Source organism: Castor canadensis, chromosome 2 (genome assembly GCF_047511655.1).
Source record: "Castor canadensis chromosome 2, mCasCan1.hap1v2, whole genome shotgun sequence".
In the NCBI taxonomy this organism is placed as follows: domain Eukaryota; kingdom Metazoa; phylum Chordata; class Mammalia; order Rodentia; family Castoridae; genus Castor; species Castor canadensis.
Window position 1 is genome coordinate 30,440,404 of NC_133387.1, and position 18,925 is coordinate 30,459,328.

The 18,925-nt window shown below is 35.8% G+C and overlaps 1 protein-coding gene across 1 annotated transcript in view; it reads left to right on the top strand.

Moving 5' to 3' along the window:
- Positions 1–18,385, top strand: part of Iqub (IQ motif and ubiquitin domain containing) — a 77,141-nt gene extending 58,756 nt beyond the window's left edge. The window contains exons 11-13 of the mRNA XM_074055393.1: positions 3,608–3,856; positions 9,019–9,204; positions 18,038–18,385. Of these exons, the coding sequence (XP_073911494.1) occupies positions 3,608–3,856; positions 9,019–9,204; positions 18,038–18,223 (621 nt within the window). The 3' untranslated portion in view covers positions 18,224–18,385. The remainder of the gene's footprint in view (positions 1–3,607; positions 3,857–9,018; positions 9,205–18,037) is intronic.
- The last annotated feature ends 540 nt before the right edge of the window (positions 18,386–18,925 follow it).

The window sequence follows — 18,925 nt, forward strand, 5'->3', positions numbered from 1 at the left end:
AAATCATAATTTAGCTACTTATTTTGTAAACATTTTGTTTACATGTCTGATTTTTTTGACTGGATGCTAGATATTATGAATTTTGATTTGTTGATGTGAATATTTTTATTCTTATAAATACTGCTGAACTTTCTTTCTGAGAGATAGTCAAGTTGCTTATAACTTACAACGATGCCTCCCTAATACTTTGGGAACTTTACACAAGTTTAAGGCCAGCCTGGATACATAGCGAGACCCAGCAACATTCATTTAACACATACCAACTCTGTTATTTGATCTCTCCTCTCATTGAGGCCAAGAGTACTGATACATTGTAAATATGGAAAGAGTGTGGTATTTGTTGACAGTATTCTTTAGTCATTCATTCATTATTTTAGGGAGAATTACTTTGTGCCCACTGCTTTAGATATAGACCTTCAGATTTTGAAAATTAATCACTAATTCAAATTTGTTTTTTAAGTAAATGAAATAAAAAGAACAACTGGTTTCATGGCTTTTATTTATATGTGAAACTAGCTAGTGCCTATAGAAATAATTAATGTAAAATAGAATAAAAAATAAAAACTTAAAAAAATAAGTGTTAAAAGAGTCCACCCCCTCTTTTATTTTTTTTTCCTTTATTGTTGTGCTGGGTGGGGGTACATTGTAGCATTTACAAAGGTTCTTATAGTGTATCAAATATATCCTACTTGAATTCACCCCCCTCTACCACTCTCCTTCTTCTCCCCTCCCTTGATTCCTAGAAAAGTTTCAGCAGGTATCATTTTTGCATTTACATACATGTGTACACATTATTTGCCCACATTGAAACTCCTATCCCTTTCCCTACCACCTCCTCCCTTCCACTGGTGCTACCTCCCTTTGGTCTCTCCCCACCAAATCTGTTCTGTTCTCCTGATCACTGATTTTATAGAAGAAAAGCCATAAATGATAAAAAGAGAAACATGACGTTTTGCTAGTTTGAGATGAAGATAGTTACACAGGGAGATTCATTGTGTTGTTTCCATGTATATATGTATTACAACCCCAATTGGTTCATCTCTTCAAGTCTGCTTCACTCCTCCCTAGTCCCCTTTCCATGGTGGCCCCAGCCAGTTTAAGATTTCGGTATTCATTTCTCTACAGTGAGCATATCAACTACATTCAAGTTTTCAGTTTTCTTCCCTTGCCCTATCGCTCCCTTGCACAGCCTCCCCTTTGTGTGACCCATGTCCCATAATATTGCTGCATTTGTTTTAGGTCTATAATCCACATAAGAGGGAGAACATGTGGCTTTTGGCATTCTGAGCCTGGCTAACTTCACTTAAGATGATGTTCTCCAGTTCCATCCATTTACCTGCAAATGACAAAATTTCATTCTTCTTTGTGGTTGAGTAAAATTCCATTGTGTATAAATACCACATTTTCTTAGTTCATTTGTCAGTAGTGGGGCATCTTGACTGTTTCCATAGCTTAGCTATTGTGAACAATGCTGCAATAAACATGAGTGTGCAGGTGCCCTTGTTGTAACCTGACTCACATTCCTTTGGGTATATCCCCAGGAGTAGTATTGGTGGATCGTATGGCAGATCTATTTTTATCTTTTTAAGGAGCTTCCATAATGTCTTCCATAGTGGTTTTACTAGCTTACATTCCTACCAGCAGTGTATGAGGGTTCCTTTCCCCACCCCCTGCATCCTAGACATCATTTGATGTTAGTGGTGTTCTTGATGGTAGCTGTTCTAACAGGAGTGAGGTGGAATCTTAGTATGGTTTTGATTTGCATTTCTTTTATGACCAGGGTTGGTGAGCAGTTTTTCATGTGCTTTTTAGCCATTCGGACTTCTTTCTTTGAAGACCTCTGTTCAGTTCATTTGCCTATTTCTTCCTTGGGTCACTAATTTTTGGGGGAGTATAGTTTTTTGAACTCCCTGTATATTCTGGTTATCAGTCCCTTGTCTGATGTATAGCTGGCAAATATTTTCTCCCATTCTGTGGGTGGCCTCTTCAATTTATAGGGCATTTCTTTTGTTGTGCAGAAAATTTTAATTTCATGTACTCCCATTTGTTAATCCTTTCTCTTAGTTGCTGAGCCACTTGAGTTCTATTGAGGAAGTCCTTGCCTATGCCTATTGCTTCCAGTGTATTCCCTGATCTTTCCTGTACTATCTTCAAGATTTCAGGTCTGATATTAAGGTCCTTAATCCACTTTGAATTCATACTTTTATAGGGTGACAAACATGGATCTAGTTTCAGATTTATGTAGGCAGATATCCAGTTTTCCCAGCAACATTTGTTGAAAAGACTGTCTTTTTGTTCATCATAATGGTTTTTGGTAACTTTGTTAAAAATTAGGTGGGCATAGCTGTGTGGATTTGTATCCAGGTCTTTTATTCTGTTCCACTGGTCTTCATATCTGTGTTTTGTGCCAATACCATGCTGTTTTTATTGCCATGGCTCTGTAGCATAGTTTGAAGATCAGGTATTGTGATACCCCCAGCATTGCTCTTTTTGCTCAGTGTTGCCTTGGCTATTCGCAGTCTTTTGTGTTTCCAAATGAACTTTAGGGTAGATTTTTTCAGTCTCTGTGATGAATGTCATTGAGATTTTGATGGGAATTGTGTTGAACATGTAGATTGCTTTTGTAGTATAGACATTTTTACTATGTTGATTTTGTCAATCCATAACATGGGAGATCTTTCCGTCTTCTGAAGTCTTCTCCGATTTCTTTCCTCAGTGGTGTGTAGTTTTCTTGTAGAGGTCATTCATAGCCTTTGTTATGTTTATTGAATAATTTGTTTTTGAGGCTATTGTAAATGAAATTGTTTTCCTATATTCTTTCTCAATCTATTCATTGTTGTTGTATAGAGAAGCTATTGATTTTTCTAAATTGATTTTGTATCCTGCTATTTTGCTGAAGCTGTTTATAGTGTCTAGGAATTTTCTGGATCTTTTAGGTATAAAATCATGTCATCTGCAAATAGGGATAGTTTAACTTCTTTCATACCAATTTGTTTTCCTTTTGTTTCTTCTTCTGTCTTATTGCTCTAGCTAGGAATTCCAAGACTGTGTTGAATAGGAGTGGGGAGAGCGGGCACCCTTGTTTCGTTCCTGTCCTTAAGGGAAGTAGTTTCAGTTTTTCCCCATTAAGTAAGATGTTGGCTATGGGTTTGTTATATACAGCCTTTATTATGTTGAGGTACATTCCTTCTATTCCTAGTTTCATCAGAGCTTTTATCATGAAAGGATGTTGAATTTTATAGAAGGCTTTGTCTGCATCTATGGAGATGATCAAGTGGTTTTAGTCTTTGCTTCTGTTAATGTGCTGTATTACATTCAATGATTTTTGTGTATGCTGAGCCATCCCTGCATCCTTGGTATGAAGATGACAGTCACTTAATTTTCGAACTGATTTACTTCATATGTTTAGAGGTTGAAGAATAATACAGATTTTTAATGTTTTGGCAGATTATATGAATATAGCTTGGAATTTAAACTTAATATATAATAGTAAGTTAAGGGAAAATAAAACTTTTTAAATGAACCAATTTTTAAACACTTATTTTAGTCCTCAATGATGTTTATATTTGCTTGACTTTTTTATACTTTTTTTTTTTTTACTATTTAGGTTCCTCAAGACCCACTGAAGTTTTATAATAAGATTTACTTCTGCCATGGTTGCTACTTATATTTGCCTTCTACAGAATTTTCTATATCAACCACCTCACAACGAGTATACCGCTGTCGTCAATGCACTAATCTTGAGAATGAGATTCAAAAGCGAGAATCATTTTTGAAGTACAAGTGTTTACTTCAAAGGCTCTACTATTCAGAAGCTAATTATGAAGATGACTCTCAAATTGCTTTCTTGATGCAGGTATGACCAATAATTGTACAAATTATGTTAGAAATATATCTGCCTGCTGAAGGGCTATAGTGACATGAAGTGCAGTTAGTTGAGCATATTCTCATATGGGAACCACTCCCTTGACTTTCTAAGGTGGAGAAGGATTCCAGCCTTTATTGAGGTTTAAACATGTTCTTTGTATTTATCCTGTGCTATGGAAATAGGCTGGTGAAGGAGACCTTACATCCTAGAAGAGCAGATATTAAAGATATTACAAATTTCTATAAAAACAAATAATAGTATGATAAGGAGAAACATTGAGACATATGTAGGCATTAAAAAGGGATCTGAATGTAATTTACAGGCCAGAAAAGGCTTCCTTGCAGATGTGACCTATAAGAAGAGAAAAAATAACTAGGAACAGTTATTCTGATGGCCATATTGAGGAAAGGATCACAGGCCATAGGAGCAGCAAACATGAAGACCACAGTCAGATATGGCACTGTTCTGTTGCCGCAGAAATAGTATACAGTGTGGACACTTTGAGTTGTAGGTTGAGATGAAGACATGGGGGCAGGGTGTTGGAGGCAGCATAACAAATTTTTCGTTTTGACATTCAGCAGCTGTCTTTGGGCATGTTATTGAACTTGTATGTACCCCAGTCTACTTGCCTGTAAAATAAGGGTATTAATAGTACTTACTCATAGAGAAATTGTGAGGACTAAATGAACTAAGTTACAGGATAGGGAAGTACTTATATATAATTATTTAAATAAAATGAACAAATGATAGAAGAGCTTATAATGTAAACATGACTGTAGATTGGTCTTTTCTTATGACCGAGGTCACCTCCTGTACTGAAATAAAGGAGGAAATAATTGTGTCATATGCTATCGGCTTCCATCTCAAGGCCTGTTTCATTTGTTGAGAGAGATTAGGGAGGAGAGAGTTAAGAAATATAGGAATGTACAGAATATTTGGTAGTGAAATTGCAATCATTGCAGAAGGCGGAAAGTACTGCAAAAAAACAAAAGCAAAAAGAGATTAAGGTACATGTCAGGTACTTTTAATGACCCAGTTAAGACTAGTGACCATGACTTTATATTTACCTTCCTTCCTAATTATGAGATTTTCTTTGACTGTGTTCACAACCCAGATATATATATATACACACACAAACAAAGAATGGATAGAGAAAAGAAATTTAGGGCAACAATAAGATTGCAATTGAAAAGGTGGAATGTGTAACATGTACATTAAAAAGGAAAATGAAATCAGAAACCTGTTAATGGATATGAACAAAATAAAAGGTGGCAATGAGCTGACAGTTCCTATGGGGCCATGGAACTTCTATAGCAAAGATGACAGAACACATAAGCTAGAAGAGATTGAAAGCTATATTCAGAGTGTGAGATATCTGAATATTAGATTTCAGGTGTGGGGAAAGTGAAAGATGACAGTTTGGGCTGTGATACTGAGAAAAGGTAACTGACATAATAGAAGGGAGGGTTACTGACAATGAAATAATCAAGGATTGACATTGATGATGGTCAATGAAAAATCTTTCTGGAAGGCACAGTGAAAGAGCTGGAGAGAGGAAGGAAGTTGAGGGTGCTGATTAGATGATTAGGTGAGTGGGAACCTGGTGCTACAAAGATCAGTGAGGAATAACAAATGGTCCCTTTGCCTGAATCAGAAGTTCCAGGAAACAGAGACATGGCAGATATAAGTAGTTAACAATATTTTCAAGATAACATCATGATTGGAATAAAGATGAGATCAGAGATGGTCCCACTCTGTGTTAGTTAGCTTTCTGTTGCTGTGACATAATTCCTGAGAAAACAAGTTTAAAAAGGAAAGATTTAATTTCATTCTTGGTTTCAGAGATTTCAGTTCATGGTCGTCTGGTTCCATTCCTTTTATAGGTCTGTGGAAAGGTAGAGGAAAGCAGCTTACTTCATAATTACCAGGGGAGAGGGACGGAAAGAAGAGGGAGAGGGAGAGAGAGTAGATCATCCAGTAATATACCTCCTCCAGGCTCCACTTCCTAGTTTTCACCTCCTCCCAATAATGCCATCAAATTATGAACCTATCAATGGATTAATTCACTGATGAAGTCAGAGCCCTCATGATAAATAACTTCTCAAAAGTCCAATCAGCTTGGAACTAAGCCTTCAAAATATGAACCTTTGGGGAACATTTGGGGCTATTTTGTATCCAAACCATAGCATCCTCCCAACCTCTTTTTGCTGGGCCTTTCTTAGCTCCTGTAAATGATGATGGTATATGCATTTCAACACAAAGATTCTCTTTGTAGTTTCTTTTGAAATATATTCTATGGCACTAAATTATATATTATTTCCATTTTTTTGCCCTGAACTGATGAGGTTTCTCTTCAGTTTTAAAATATATAAGAAGTTTGGATTTTTCCAAGAAAAAAGGAATGGGCCAAAAGTAGTGCCCTGGTAATTTCCTTGAAGAGGGAAATTTTAAGAAGAGGCCAGTATCTCTTTTCATTACTCTCCCTAGAGCAGAAACTATGGCCAATGACATCCAGTTGCAAATTTTCCTTCATTCAAAGCAAGATAAAGAGTAGGATTTTTAAAAATATTTTTCAATAGAAACATTAAAATAGGGGCAGCAGCAACAACAACAAAAACCTGTACACATGTATTTCTTACAGGAATCTTGCAGGGAACTATTTTCCTGTGCTACTGCATATATTATCATTTGGGATAGGTGTTCATAGTCTCCCAGTATGATTTATTCTATTTTCCTTCAAAGGGAAAGAAAAATTATATGTGCAATACACTGAAGCCCCTGACAGATATGATTCCCAAAGCTCTTCCAGAAAAGTGGGTTTGTGGATCTTCTTATCAGGAATTTCTGGTGCTAGAGGATGGATGAGAGAGCCACCAATTCTGGTAGCAGTTTGCAGATACCTGTGTGGAAGTGGGGTGTGCGATGTGTAGCTCAGTAAGAGTCTGGAGCACACTATTGTGGAGGTCCTGAGTGTAGTGTTCAGACACAATCACAACATGGGACTGTTACTCATTTTTAAAGGGGCAGATATTATGTTAATCAATGGAGAGAGGGATATCATTGAGGAAAAATATATAAGCAAGATACTTCTGAATCCAAAGATGTTGACTATGTCACAAGGTGTATTTAAAGTTTTAAAGAGATTTTAAAATAAAGATTTATTTCATTAGTTTTTTTGAAGTAGGGTCTTATTTTGTAGCCCTGACTGGCCTTGGAAACATGACCCTTCTGCCTCTACCTTTCAAGTGCTGGGATTACAAGTGTTTACCAACATACCTAACCTAAAATAAAGAATTTCTGAATATTGTAATTTTAAAAAGAAATCAGGCAGCTTTCATTGTAGACACTGACTTTCCCAAATCTGTATTTTTCTATTTTCATTTCTCAATTTCCAGTTCATATGAATACCAAAACAGAGTAATTTTGTTGACATGGCAATAATAATTGACTAGAAAATGAAAGAAGAAGAGTCATAAAGGGTTTGTTCATGAGAGTCCAAAAATTTTTTTCTAGATTTTTGAAATTCTCATAAAATTTTTGAATATCAAAGCTACTAATTTTTGAGAACTCAAGTAAATGACTGTATGAGTGTAAAACAACTACTGTAATAATAATATGTACATAAAATTCTCTTATAGACATTTAAAATTTTTATTTCATGACTTTCTACTATATACTTTGTTTTCCTTAAGGATGACTTTCACTCATTCCTCTATTTAACAGAATTATTGAACACTGGCTTTGGTGCCCAGGCCATCTTTTAAGAGGTGAAGATACCACTAAGAAAAAAAGACAAGAGCCTTACTATTGTAGAACTGATGTTATACACAGGTGGGGGAGGAGAGGGAAGGGAGAAGACATAAATAAGTTAATAAACAAGAAACTGTCTTGTTTGAAATTTATAATGAAATAAAGCTTATGGGCAATGATAAATATTAGCATATACTAAATTTGAACATGCTGGCATGTAAAGTACTAAGATGAAAACTAAAACAGACACATAGTAAAATTTCTATGTAGAGAAGAGAGCTGAGTGTTTAGTAATCTTCTAGTTGATCTTTAATCCATACTTATACCACCTAATACAGTAAGGAATAGTATTGCAACAGTTTCAAGTACAACTGCTCAAAAGCAACTCTCAGAGGTTGCCAACTGTACTCATCATGTGCATAGGTGACATTTACATAAACAAGTACTTCATTCTCTTAGATACAATTCTGAAATTCTTAACACAATTGATGCAACTAAAAACAAAAATTTGAAAAGCCATAGGTCACTTTGAATATAAGTAAAAACATTCAAGACATTAAATTTTAAAGTCCTATAGATTTCTTTTCATAGCAGTTACTTTGCATTAGCAGAATATAGTATATTGAGTTATCCGTTTATGAAACATTTTAGTAGCTTATTGTGACAAGCTCTTTTTTTTTTTTAAAAAAACACTTTGTAAATTGTTTTGTTTTTATCTTTTGGCTATACATAAAAGATTCCTGCTTCCCCACACATTTTTTTAAAAATAATGGTTGTTTTTTCAATGTTTATACTTTGTGAAGCTCACACCTAGCAATTCTAAATTTATATATGCAGACCTCATGATAAAAAGTCATTCAAGAGTTGTAGTTAATGCAATTTAATTTATAAAAATGTTTAAAACGGTTATTTCATTTCCCCATCTTTTCTCATTAAAACAATAACTTAATTAGCACTAAGTGAATTATTTTATCTTTATAAATCTCAGCTTAATCAATTATAAGTAAAAACCCTTAAAAGGACCCTACCATGGCTCTGAGGAGAAAATAATAGTTACTAATGAATTTTTAAAGATATTTAATGTCATATAATTGTTAAGGTGATATTAAGGCATTATTAAAGTTATATAGCTTAAAATTAGCATCCTGGAAGAAATACATACAGTTTATCCTGGGTTAAAGATGGATTTATGAGTTGAGATAATAATGTAGTTTAGGCAAAATGAACATAAGCTTGGTAAAACAAAGCAAGGGTCTTTGTGCTACTGAAACCTCATAAGTAATGTTCCCCCTTAAAAATGTACTCAACATTGTTTAATTATTTTCTCAAGTAATATAATCTTTAAAACATTTATTTAGAAGAAAACAAAATTATTTTTTCAAACTTACTTTGGCATGCAGCTCCATGATATTCAGTATCTGATAGACAACATCTGGTCATCCCAGTCAGTCCTCAGTGCCTGCGAAGACCTCAATGAGCTGGTCATGGTCAGATGGGATAAGTCTATGGAGTGGTCCCCCTGGAACTGCATTCTTCTCACCAGAGATGAAGCACAAGCTCATCTCAAGCTAACAAATATTGAAAAGGTAAGTAGACGAGCTTTATTTAGAAAAGTAATTTAGTCATTGGAATTAGAAGTAAACTGCCTGCCTTTTATATATTCATGAATGACTTAAATGTTTCCACTAAATAAAGAAATGGAATTTAAAGATTAACAGTAACAAATATGTGGATGGTATGTGTTGTAGAGATCAATATTAAAATGAAGTTAAGACATTTCATAGGTAAAGATGAGATTTGGACACATAAGTACTCAAATACGATACCAAAATCATGATACATGATACCCAAACACTATCTTCTAATAACAAGTTCAAGCACATTAATTCCATGGAAGGCATGGAAGGTCTCATTTATTGCATCTATAGCTCTAATAACTACAGTAATGTCTGTCACAGACTAGGAGGTTAATAAATATTTATTGAATAAATAAATGAATATTACCATGACATGGGTATTGTGGAACCCCAAATCTCTTCTTTGATTAGTTATCATGAATCTGCCGAAGAGCACACTCACTGTCAAATGAATTTTGTTCTTAATTTTGAGCTTTAAATGGCAATCATACAGCAGAGGCTCCATTTCTGATTCACTTACAAGTGATCAGGCCTGGAGAAAGCACTGCAAAAATTAAATACCCTTTAATTTCTGTAACTTATAAGATGCAATCTGTAAAACATTTTGATGAACAAAACTAAAGGGCCCCTGAAGAGTTCCTAGAGATCTCCATTTACACTAAGCAAGCCCAGGATCCCAAGAACTGATATTGATTCTCTGCTTTCAGTTGATTAAAATGGTCTACCTTTCATCCCACACAAGATGTCAGCTAAAAGAAAATAAAGAAATGACATCAAATATAATAGTCATTTTGAATATTCATTGCTTATTTTTTTGAAGGAGGGATGGAGAAATGGTGTAAAGAAAAGAAACTAGTTATATTTTTACCTTTTTGTCAATAGCTATTCAAGTTTTAAGAAACCAGGCTAAGAAATATTTTACTTTAGGGATTGGCAGAAAGGGCAGTAAGACACTAAAGCTGTGTTAAATATTGTATTTTGTAAACTAAGGGGGATCATAAATATTTAAATATGTTGGAAGCATAGCCAACACTAGCAATATCAGTTCATCTAGGACCTATAATGAGATTGATGTTCATTCCCAAAGCTGATACGCCAGTGCTTCTTCAATTAATCCACACAACTCCCCCTGTGTGTTCAATCAAATGACTGCAGTATCAAATTAAATGTTCTATTCACATGCATCTCTAATTTCAGGACACCAATCTTTCTGACTTTCCATAAATGGAGCAAAGGTTCTCAACCAGACAAACTCAAAAATCATTTGTCGTTTTTATGGTTTTCAGCTTTGTAATCATTTATTAATATTTAGTCTAGTTAAAGAATAATTTATGTTTTGCAGAAAGTTAAAGCATTTCCAGAATTTCCTTAATTCACAGAGATATTTGCTTTCCCAGGAAGTAGAAAATATTTGAAATTTAAAGTAACCTTTACTCCTTGCAATTTCACACGTGATGGAAAAGGCTTCTGTGGACTCTCAGTGAAGCAGATCCATCTCTCATAGAGTGCACACTGGCCAAAGTAGGAAAGTATGAAAAAAAATCAGCAGTCATGACCCAGTTCTATCCTGTCATTGTCACCAGCAGTTTGAAGAACATTGGCTTGCATCTTTGCATCATAAATTTTTAGAAACTAGCTAAAAATGTGGGATTGATGAGAACCATGAAAGCAACCCTGACTTTGAATTATGGCCCTACCCCTTATGGATTAGGATTGGGCAAGGTTGTTAACATCTCAATACCTCAGTTTTCTCATTTATGAAAAGGAGATAATGATATTGTATCACAGGGAAATGTTGAGAACTAAATAGACCACTATTTAAAGATCTCAACTTACTTTGTATTTGGTATGAAGCAATCTGGGTAGTATCTGTATTTGAAAGGAGTTGTAATTGTAATAAAAACAATGCATTATTGGTTTGAAAAATATGAGCTCAATAAAGGAGTTGGACCTACAAAATAAAAGTTTTCTGACATCTAGCTGTCCCTAGTATGCACATGCAAATAACTAGCAACTAATAATAACTAATAAATAGTAACTAATTTTATTATATGCAATTTACTGAACTCCTTCAAGAAGTTTCTATGTGATATCTATTTCTAGACCTCTCTTCAACTGAATCACAAATACTAACTGTACTTCTTCCTAAAATTTATTTTCTGAGAGTAAGGTATTCGTCTGTGAAAGATTTTCTCATAGGGCCAAATCTAAGACAAAAGAAAGCCCTGGGTGGGGGGAGCAGGGAAGAAAACAAAAGATTTTATATTCTTACAGAATAATTATTGAAAGTAGATCAGAGTCCCAACTACCTAAACAAACAGCTGAAGCCCAGCATTGATTCTTTTGAAAATGAGTAAAAGCCTAATTAATATGAGAACATCTTCATCAAAGATATCTTTTTTGGTACAGTTGGTGCCAAGTATTGTACTGACATTAAAGCTAAATGACAAAAGCTTCTTGCCTATAAGTAACAAGGACTTTGATCATTCTAATATATCTGCTTTAAGTACAAAGATTACATGGCATATTAAATATTGCATGATACTCAGGATTCAGACATACAATCTCTGTGATAGTTCTAGAAATGGAATGAAATCAATGATAAAGGAATAAAAGCAAGTTAATGAAACTGTGTGGTAACATGCCTGTTTTCTCTATTCTAAATCCTTAAGACTATTCTTAGGTGTAGATTATCATCTATTCAAAATGTGACCTCTTGGACAATGAAGTTTTCAGATTCATTTTATATTCCTATTAGCACTTAGTTCCAGTTTTAAAGATGATATTAGACATATATCTTTAAAAAAATCCCTTTGCTTTTTAAAAAAATTTTTATTGTTTTATTATTCATATGTGCATACAATGCTTGGGTCATTTCTCCCCCCTGCCCCCACCCCCTCCCTTACCACCCATTCTGCCCCCTCTCTCTACCCCCCACCCCCTCAATACCTGGCAGAAACTATTTTGCCCTTATCTCTAATTTTGTTGAAGAGAGAGTATAAGCAATAATAGGAAGGAACAAGGGTTTTTGCTAGTTGAGATAAGGATAGCTATACAGGGAGTTGACTCATGTTAATTTCCTGTGCATGTGTGTTACCTTCTAGGTTAATTCTTTTTGATATAATCTTTTCTCTAGTTCCTGGTCCCCTTCTCCTGCTGGCCTCAGTTGCTTTTAAGGTATCTGCTTTAGTTTCTCTGTGTTGAGGGCAACAAATGCTAGCTAATTTTTTAGGTGTCTTACCTGTCCTCACCCCTCCTTGTGTGCTCTCACTTTTATCATGTGTTCAAAGTCCAATCCCCTTGTTGTGTTTGCCCTTGATCTAATGTCCACATATGAGGGAGAACATACGATTTTTGGTCTTTTGGGCCAGGCTAACCTCACTCAGAATGATGTTCTCCAATTCCATCCACTTATCAGTGAATGATAACATTTCGTTCTTCTTCATGGCTGCATAAAATTCCATTGTGTATAGATACCACATTTTCTTAATCCATTTGTCAGTGGTGGGGCACCTTGACTGTTTCCATAACTTGGCTATTCTGAATAGTGCTGCAATAAACATGGGTGTGCAGGTGCCTCTGGAGTAACCTGTGTCACATTCTTTTGGGTATATCCCCAAGAGTGGTATTGCTGGATCAAATGGTAGATTAATGTTTAGCTTTTTAAGTAGCCTCCAAATTTTTTCAGTTTTTCACCATTAAGTATAATGCTGGCTGTAGGTTTGTCATATAGCTTTTATAATGTTGAGGTATTTTCCTTCTATTCCTAGTTTTCTTAGAGCTTTTATCATGAAATGGTGTTGGATCTTATCAAAGGCTTTTTCTGCATCTATTGAGATGATCAAGTGGTTTTTGTCTTTGCTTCTGTTAATGTGGTTATTACGTTTATTGATTTTTGTATGTTGAACCACCCCTGCATTCCTGGGATGAAGCCTACTTGGTTGTGAATGATCTTTTTGATGTGTTATTGAATTTGGTTTGCCATTATTTTGTTGAGGATTTTTGCGTCAATGTTCATTAAGGAGATTGGCCTATAGTTCTCCTTTTTGGAGGTGTCTTTGCCTGGTTTTGGGATAAGTGTAACACTGGCTTCATAAAATGTGTTAGGCAATTTTCCTTCCCTTTCTATTTCATGGAACAGTTTAAGGAGGGTTGGTATCAGTTCTTCTTTAAAGGTCTGATAGAATTCAGCAGAGAATCCATAAGGTCCTGGACTTTTCTTTTTTGGGAAACTCTTGATTGGTGCTTCAATTTCATTTTGTGTTATAGATCTATTCAGGTGATTAATGTCCTCTTGGTTCAGTTTTGGATGATCATATGTGTCTAGAAATCTGTCCATTTCTTTAAGATTTTCAAATTTATTTGAATATAGGTTCGAGAAGTAGTCTCTGATGATTTCCTGGACTTCCATGGTGTTTGTTGTTATCTCCCCTTTTGCATTCCTGATTCTACTAATGGGTTTTTTCTCTCATTTTAGTCAGATTTGCCAGGGGTCTGTCGATCTTGTTTATTTTTTCAAAGAAACAAGTTTTTGTTTCATTAATTCTTTGCATGGTGTTTTGGTTTCTATTTCATTGTTTTCAGCACTTATTTTAATTATTTTGCTCCTATTTGTTTTGGGATTTGCTTATTCTTGCTTTTCTAGGAGTTTGAGATGTATCATTAGGTCATTGATTTGGGATCTTTCAGTCTTTTTAATATATGCACTCATGGCTATAAACTTTATAAACTTTCCTCTCAGGACAACCTTTGTTGTGTCCCATAGGTTCTGGTAGGTTGTGTTTTCATTTTCATTCACTTCCAGGAACTTTTTAATTTCCTCTTTTATTTCATCAATGACCCATTGTTCATTAAGTAATGAGTTTTTTACTTTCCAGCTGTTTGCATGTTTTTTGTCTTCTTTTGTTGTTGAGTTCTAGTTTTATTGCATTGTGATCAGATAATATGCACGGTATAATTGCTATTTTCTTATATTTGATGAGGCTTGCTTTGTGCCCTAGGATATGATCTATTTTGGAGAAGGTTGCATGGGCTCCTGAGAAGAATGTATATTGTGTTGAAGTTGGATGAAATGTTCTGTAGACATCAAGTAGGTCCATTTGATCTATTGTATATTTTAGATCTTGGATTTCTTTATTGATTTTTTTGTTTGGATGACCTATCTATTAATGATAATGAGGTGTTAAAGTCTCCCACAACCACTGTGTTGTAGTTAATATATGCTTTTAGGTCTTTCAGGGTATGTTTGATGAAATTGGGTGCATTGACATTGGGTGCGCATATAGGTTGATAATTATTATTTCCTTTTGGTCTATTTCTCCTTTTATTAGTATGGGATGTCCTTCTTTATCTCGTTTGATCAATGTAGGTTTGAAGTCTGCTTTGTCAGAGATAAGTATTGCTACTCCTGCCTGTTTTGGGGGGCCACTGGCTTGGTAAATCTTCTTCCAGCCTTTCATCCTAAGCCTATGCTTATTTCTGTCAGTGAGATGGGTCTCCTGTAAGCAACAAATTGTTGGATCTTCCTTTTTAATCCATTTCATCAAGCGGTGCCTTTTGATGGGTGAATTAAGTCCGTTAACATTAAGTGTTAGCACTGATAGGTATGTGGTGATTCCTGTCATTTAGTTGTCTTAATTGTTTGAAGGTTTGATTGTGTGTACCTAAGTTGAGGTTACTGTCTACTTTCTTGCTTTTTCTTTTCCTGTGGTTTGGTGCTGCCTGTCCTTTCATGGTTATGTTGGGTTTCACTTTCTGTGTGCAGAATCCCTTGAAGAATCTTTTGTAGTGGTGGCTTTGTTGTCACATATTGTTTTAGTTTCTGCTTATCATGGAAGACTTTTTTTGCTCCATCTATTTTGAATGATAGTTTTGCTGGGTAGAGTGTCCTGGGGTTGAAGTTATTTTCATTCAGTGCCCGGAAGATCTCACCCCACGCTCTTCTTGCTTTTAATGTTTCTGTTGAAAAGTCTGCTGTGATTTTGATGGGTTTATTTTTGTGTGTTATTTGTTTTTTCTCTCTTACAGCCTTCAATATTCTTTCCCTAGTTTCTGAACTTGTTGTTTTAATGATGATATGTCGTGGGGTAGTTTTATTTTGATCTGGTCTGTTTGGTGTTCTGGAGGCCTCTTGCATCTGTATGGGAATATCTTTCTCTAGATTTGGGAAATTTTCCGTTATTATTTTGTTGAATAGATTACGCATTCCCTTTGCTTGCACCTCTTCTCCTTCTTCGATGCCCATGATTCTCAAGTTTGGTCTTTTGATGGAGTCGGTGAGTTCTTGCATTTCTTCTCACAGCTCTTGAGTTGTTTAATTAATAGTTCTTCGGTTTTTCCATTAATTACCATTTCATCTTTGAGTTCTGAGATTCTGTCTTCTGTTTGTTCTATTCTGCTGGATTGGCCATCTGCTTTGTTTTGCAATTCTGCTTCATTCTTTTTTCTGAGGTTTTCCATATCCTAGGTCGTTTCCTCTTTAATGTTGTCTATTTTTGTCCTGAGTTCATTTATCTTTTTATTTATTGTGTTCTCTGTTTCACTCTGGTGTTTATACAGTGCTTCTATGGCTTCCTTTATTTCTTCTTTTGCGTTTTCATATTCCCTATTTTTGTCATTTTGGAATTTCTTGAGTGTCTCCTGTACATTTTGGTTGACCATATCCAGTATCATCTCTATAAAATTCTCATTGAGTACCTGTAGTATGTCTTCTTTTAAATTATTCTTGTGGGCTTCATTGGGTTCTTTGGCATAGTTTATCTTCATTTTGTTGGAGTCTGGATCTGAGTATCTGTTTTCTTCATTTCCCTCTGGTTCCTGTACTAATTTTTTGCTGTGGAGAAACTGGTTTCCCTGTTTTTTCTGTCTTCCTGTCATTGCCCTTGGTGTTGTTATTGTCCCTGTACTGTGTTCAATTAAGTATTTTCTGGCTGTAATAATAACACTAGTGATATTTAGAATGGAAGGGTGAGAAGGGATGGAAAGCAAAGATGTTAAAGGAAAGGGAAAAACAAATAATCAAGTAGAAAGAAAACAAAACAAAGAAACAAACAAAAAAGTTTCAAAGATATAAACAGGGAGAGACAGTGTACTAATCAACTGTAAGCTGAAAAGTCATTAGAGAGGCAGAGAGAGGATTGAAAATAAAAAATAAAAAGAATAAAGATAAGAATAAAAATAAAAAGTAAGTAAATGAAAGAAAAAATATATCTATATAAATAAAATAATATAAAACAAAAAAAAAACCCTCCAAGTTCAAATGCAATGAAGTTTCAGTCTTAATAATTTTGGTGTTCGTCCCTCAGCCACCAATCCTGGAGATGGTGTCTCAGATGTTGTTCTGTAGTTGTCTCATCAAAGGGGAAACATAAAGTAGAACAAAACTGCACACACACACACAAAACCCCACAAAGTGTCCCAAGTTCAAATGCAATACAGTTTCAGTAAGTTTTTCGGCATGTGGGTGCACTTTGGTTGTTTTCTCATCAAAGGTAGGGAGAGAGAAAAAAAAAGTCTGGAGACAGGTCTGTGAATCGTATCTGTGGCTGTGGCTTGCCTGCCCACTGCTGTCAGCCTGCTGTTGCTGGAGGTGTTATTTATGCAGATCTCTGTGGTGACGTTAACACTCCCCTGGCCCCCACAGACTTTGTTTACTTAGAGTTCTCCTCTGCACGAGCCTCTGCTACAAGCTTTCACCTTTCCAAGCACATGGGGGGGGGACGGGGTGGGTCTTCCCCCCTCTCTTGTGGAGTTTTCCTCCCACTGCCACTTTGACAAGCTTTCCCACTCCTGATTGCTAGGCGTGTGCTGCTGCTCCTGCCAGCTGGTGTTTGTTTACAGCTCACGTGGGAGGTGGGTCTTCCCCCCTCTCCTGTGTAGTTTTCCTCCCTCCGCCACTCTCACAAGCTTTACCGCTCCTGGTTGCTGGGCGCACGCCCCACTCCCGCCCTCTTCAGCCAGGCCCAGCTTGTTTATTTACAGTTCCGGGAGGGATTTCCCCTTCCCCCCTTTGGCACTCAGGGTGCCCCACCCTCTTTGCTACGTGTCTTTATTGCTCTTATTGCTTATTACTCAGTTTCTCTTTTTTCCCCGGGTTGGGGTCAGTCTGTCCAGGGGGCTATGCTGATCTGGCCCAGGGATTCTGTGGAAGTACTGCATACCGCTTAGCTCACCTTGTCTGTGTCTTCCCAAGCCATCTGGGCACAGGCAACTTGTGCCCTGGGGGCCCTCCTGGTTTCTCCGTTTAACATGAAGTGGAGATGCTCTGAGCAGGCTGGAGGTGTGGAGGGGTCAAAGTTTTGCCTCTTCTCGGTGGCCTTGCTTGCAAGGTGTGTCTCCAGCATTTCTCCAAGATTTCACTGTAGGAGGCTCGCTTTCTGTTTCCTCCCTCTATCCACCATCTTGGAATCCAGCCCCTTTGCTTTTTTGATGTTTTCACAATAAAGGAAAAAGAAAAGTGTCAGTAAAAGTGTCATAAAATGTAAAGTAAAAAATAAACCTAGAAAGTAGAAACAAACAAACTACACCTGCAAGGACAAATGGAAGAGAGAATGAATATTGGATTGGTACCTTACAGTGGTTTGGACTTAGAAAAGCTCAGAGGGAGACTCAGAGAAGGCTGCCAGGTTGAAGCATCATGGGAACTGAGCCCTGAAAGATAATATGCAAAATTTATTCTTTGCTGAATGAACTGATGAGCTGAGACATTGAGGCATGACAGTGTTTTTACCTGGCAAAATTTATCTGTGATTTTTAATGGAATTTATTATTCTTTTCTTTACAGGAATATGGATGCTTTTTTCTTCACAAGATCAAACACAAACATATCCTGGCTAAGAACTACTTTTCTCAGGTTCCAGTGCTTGCTTCATTTATACATGATGATGGTGAATTAGAAGAGATCAGAAGTAAATACCGCATAGACACAACACCTAAAATTATTGAAGCCAAGGGGACTTCTCCCACCTAGAGAATCCGGGAATGTTTGTTTGTTGATAAGCATTTTTGCCCACTGCTAGTAGAGTAATACAGAGGTCACACACTAAGGAAATGGAATTTTATTTTTTTATTGATTTGAATAATTTTTTGTTTTCCCTGGTATTTTCATACTATTATGAAAAATATTAAATGAAAAGAGAATATCCCTATATAAATGTTTCATTGTTTGTTAATTAGTGTTGAAGTGAACTGCAATAGTATTTCTGAAATTAATAGTTTAAATAGAACATTTAAGACATATTTTCACATTACATCTTAAAAAGAAATTTAAATGATTTATAGTTGAAACACAACAGCCAAACAAAAACTAGGCCTAACTTTCCATGCAAGTAATTTGTTTAAGATAGCATAAATTGTAGGAGAGTTGTCAGCATATGGATGGGAATTTGCTCTCTTGAAAAATCTTTGTAAGCAGGATTTCAATATAAGGATTTGAATCTTTGCCTTTTATTGTCTATTTTCTCTTCTGTCCTCATAATCCCAGTGAAAGACCTGAAACCATAAACAAACAAGATAAAAAGAACTATTATGCTATGGGGAAAATAAAACCCTCCTGTGGGACAATGGTAGAACTATGTAGGAAGAATAAACTTGAACAAAACAACTAACAACTCCCTTTTCCAATAAACCAAAGGAAAACCTTGACTGCATATCTGTCAGGGATGTATGATAG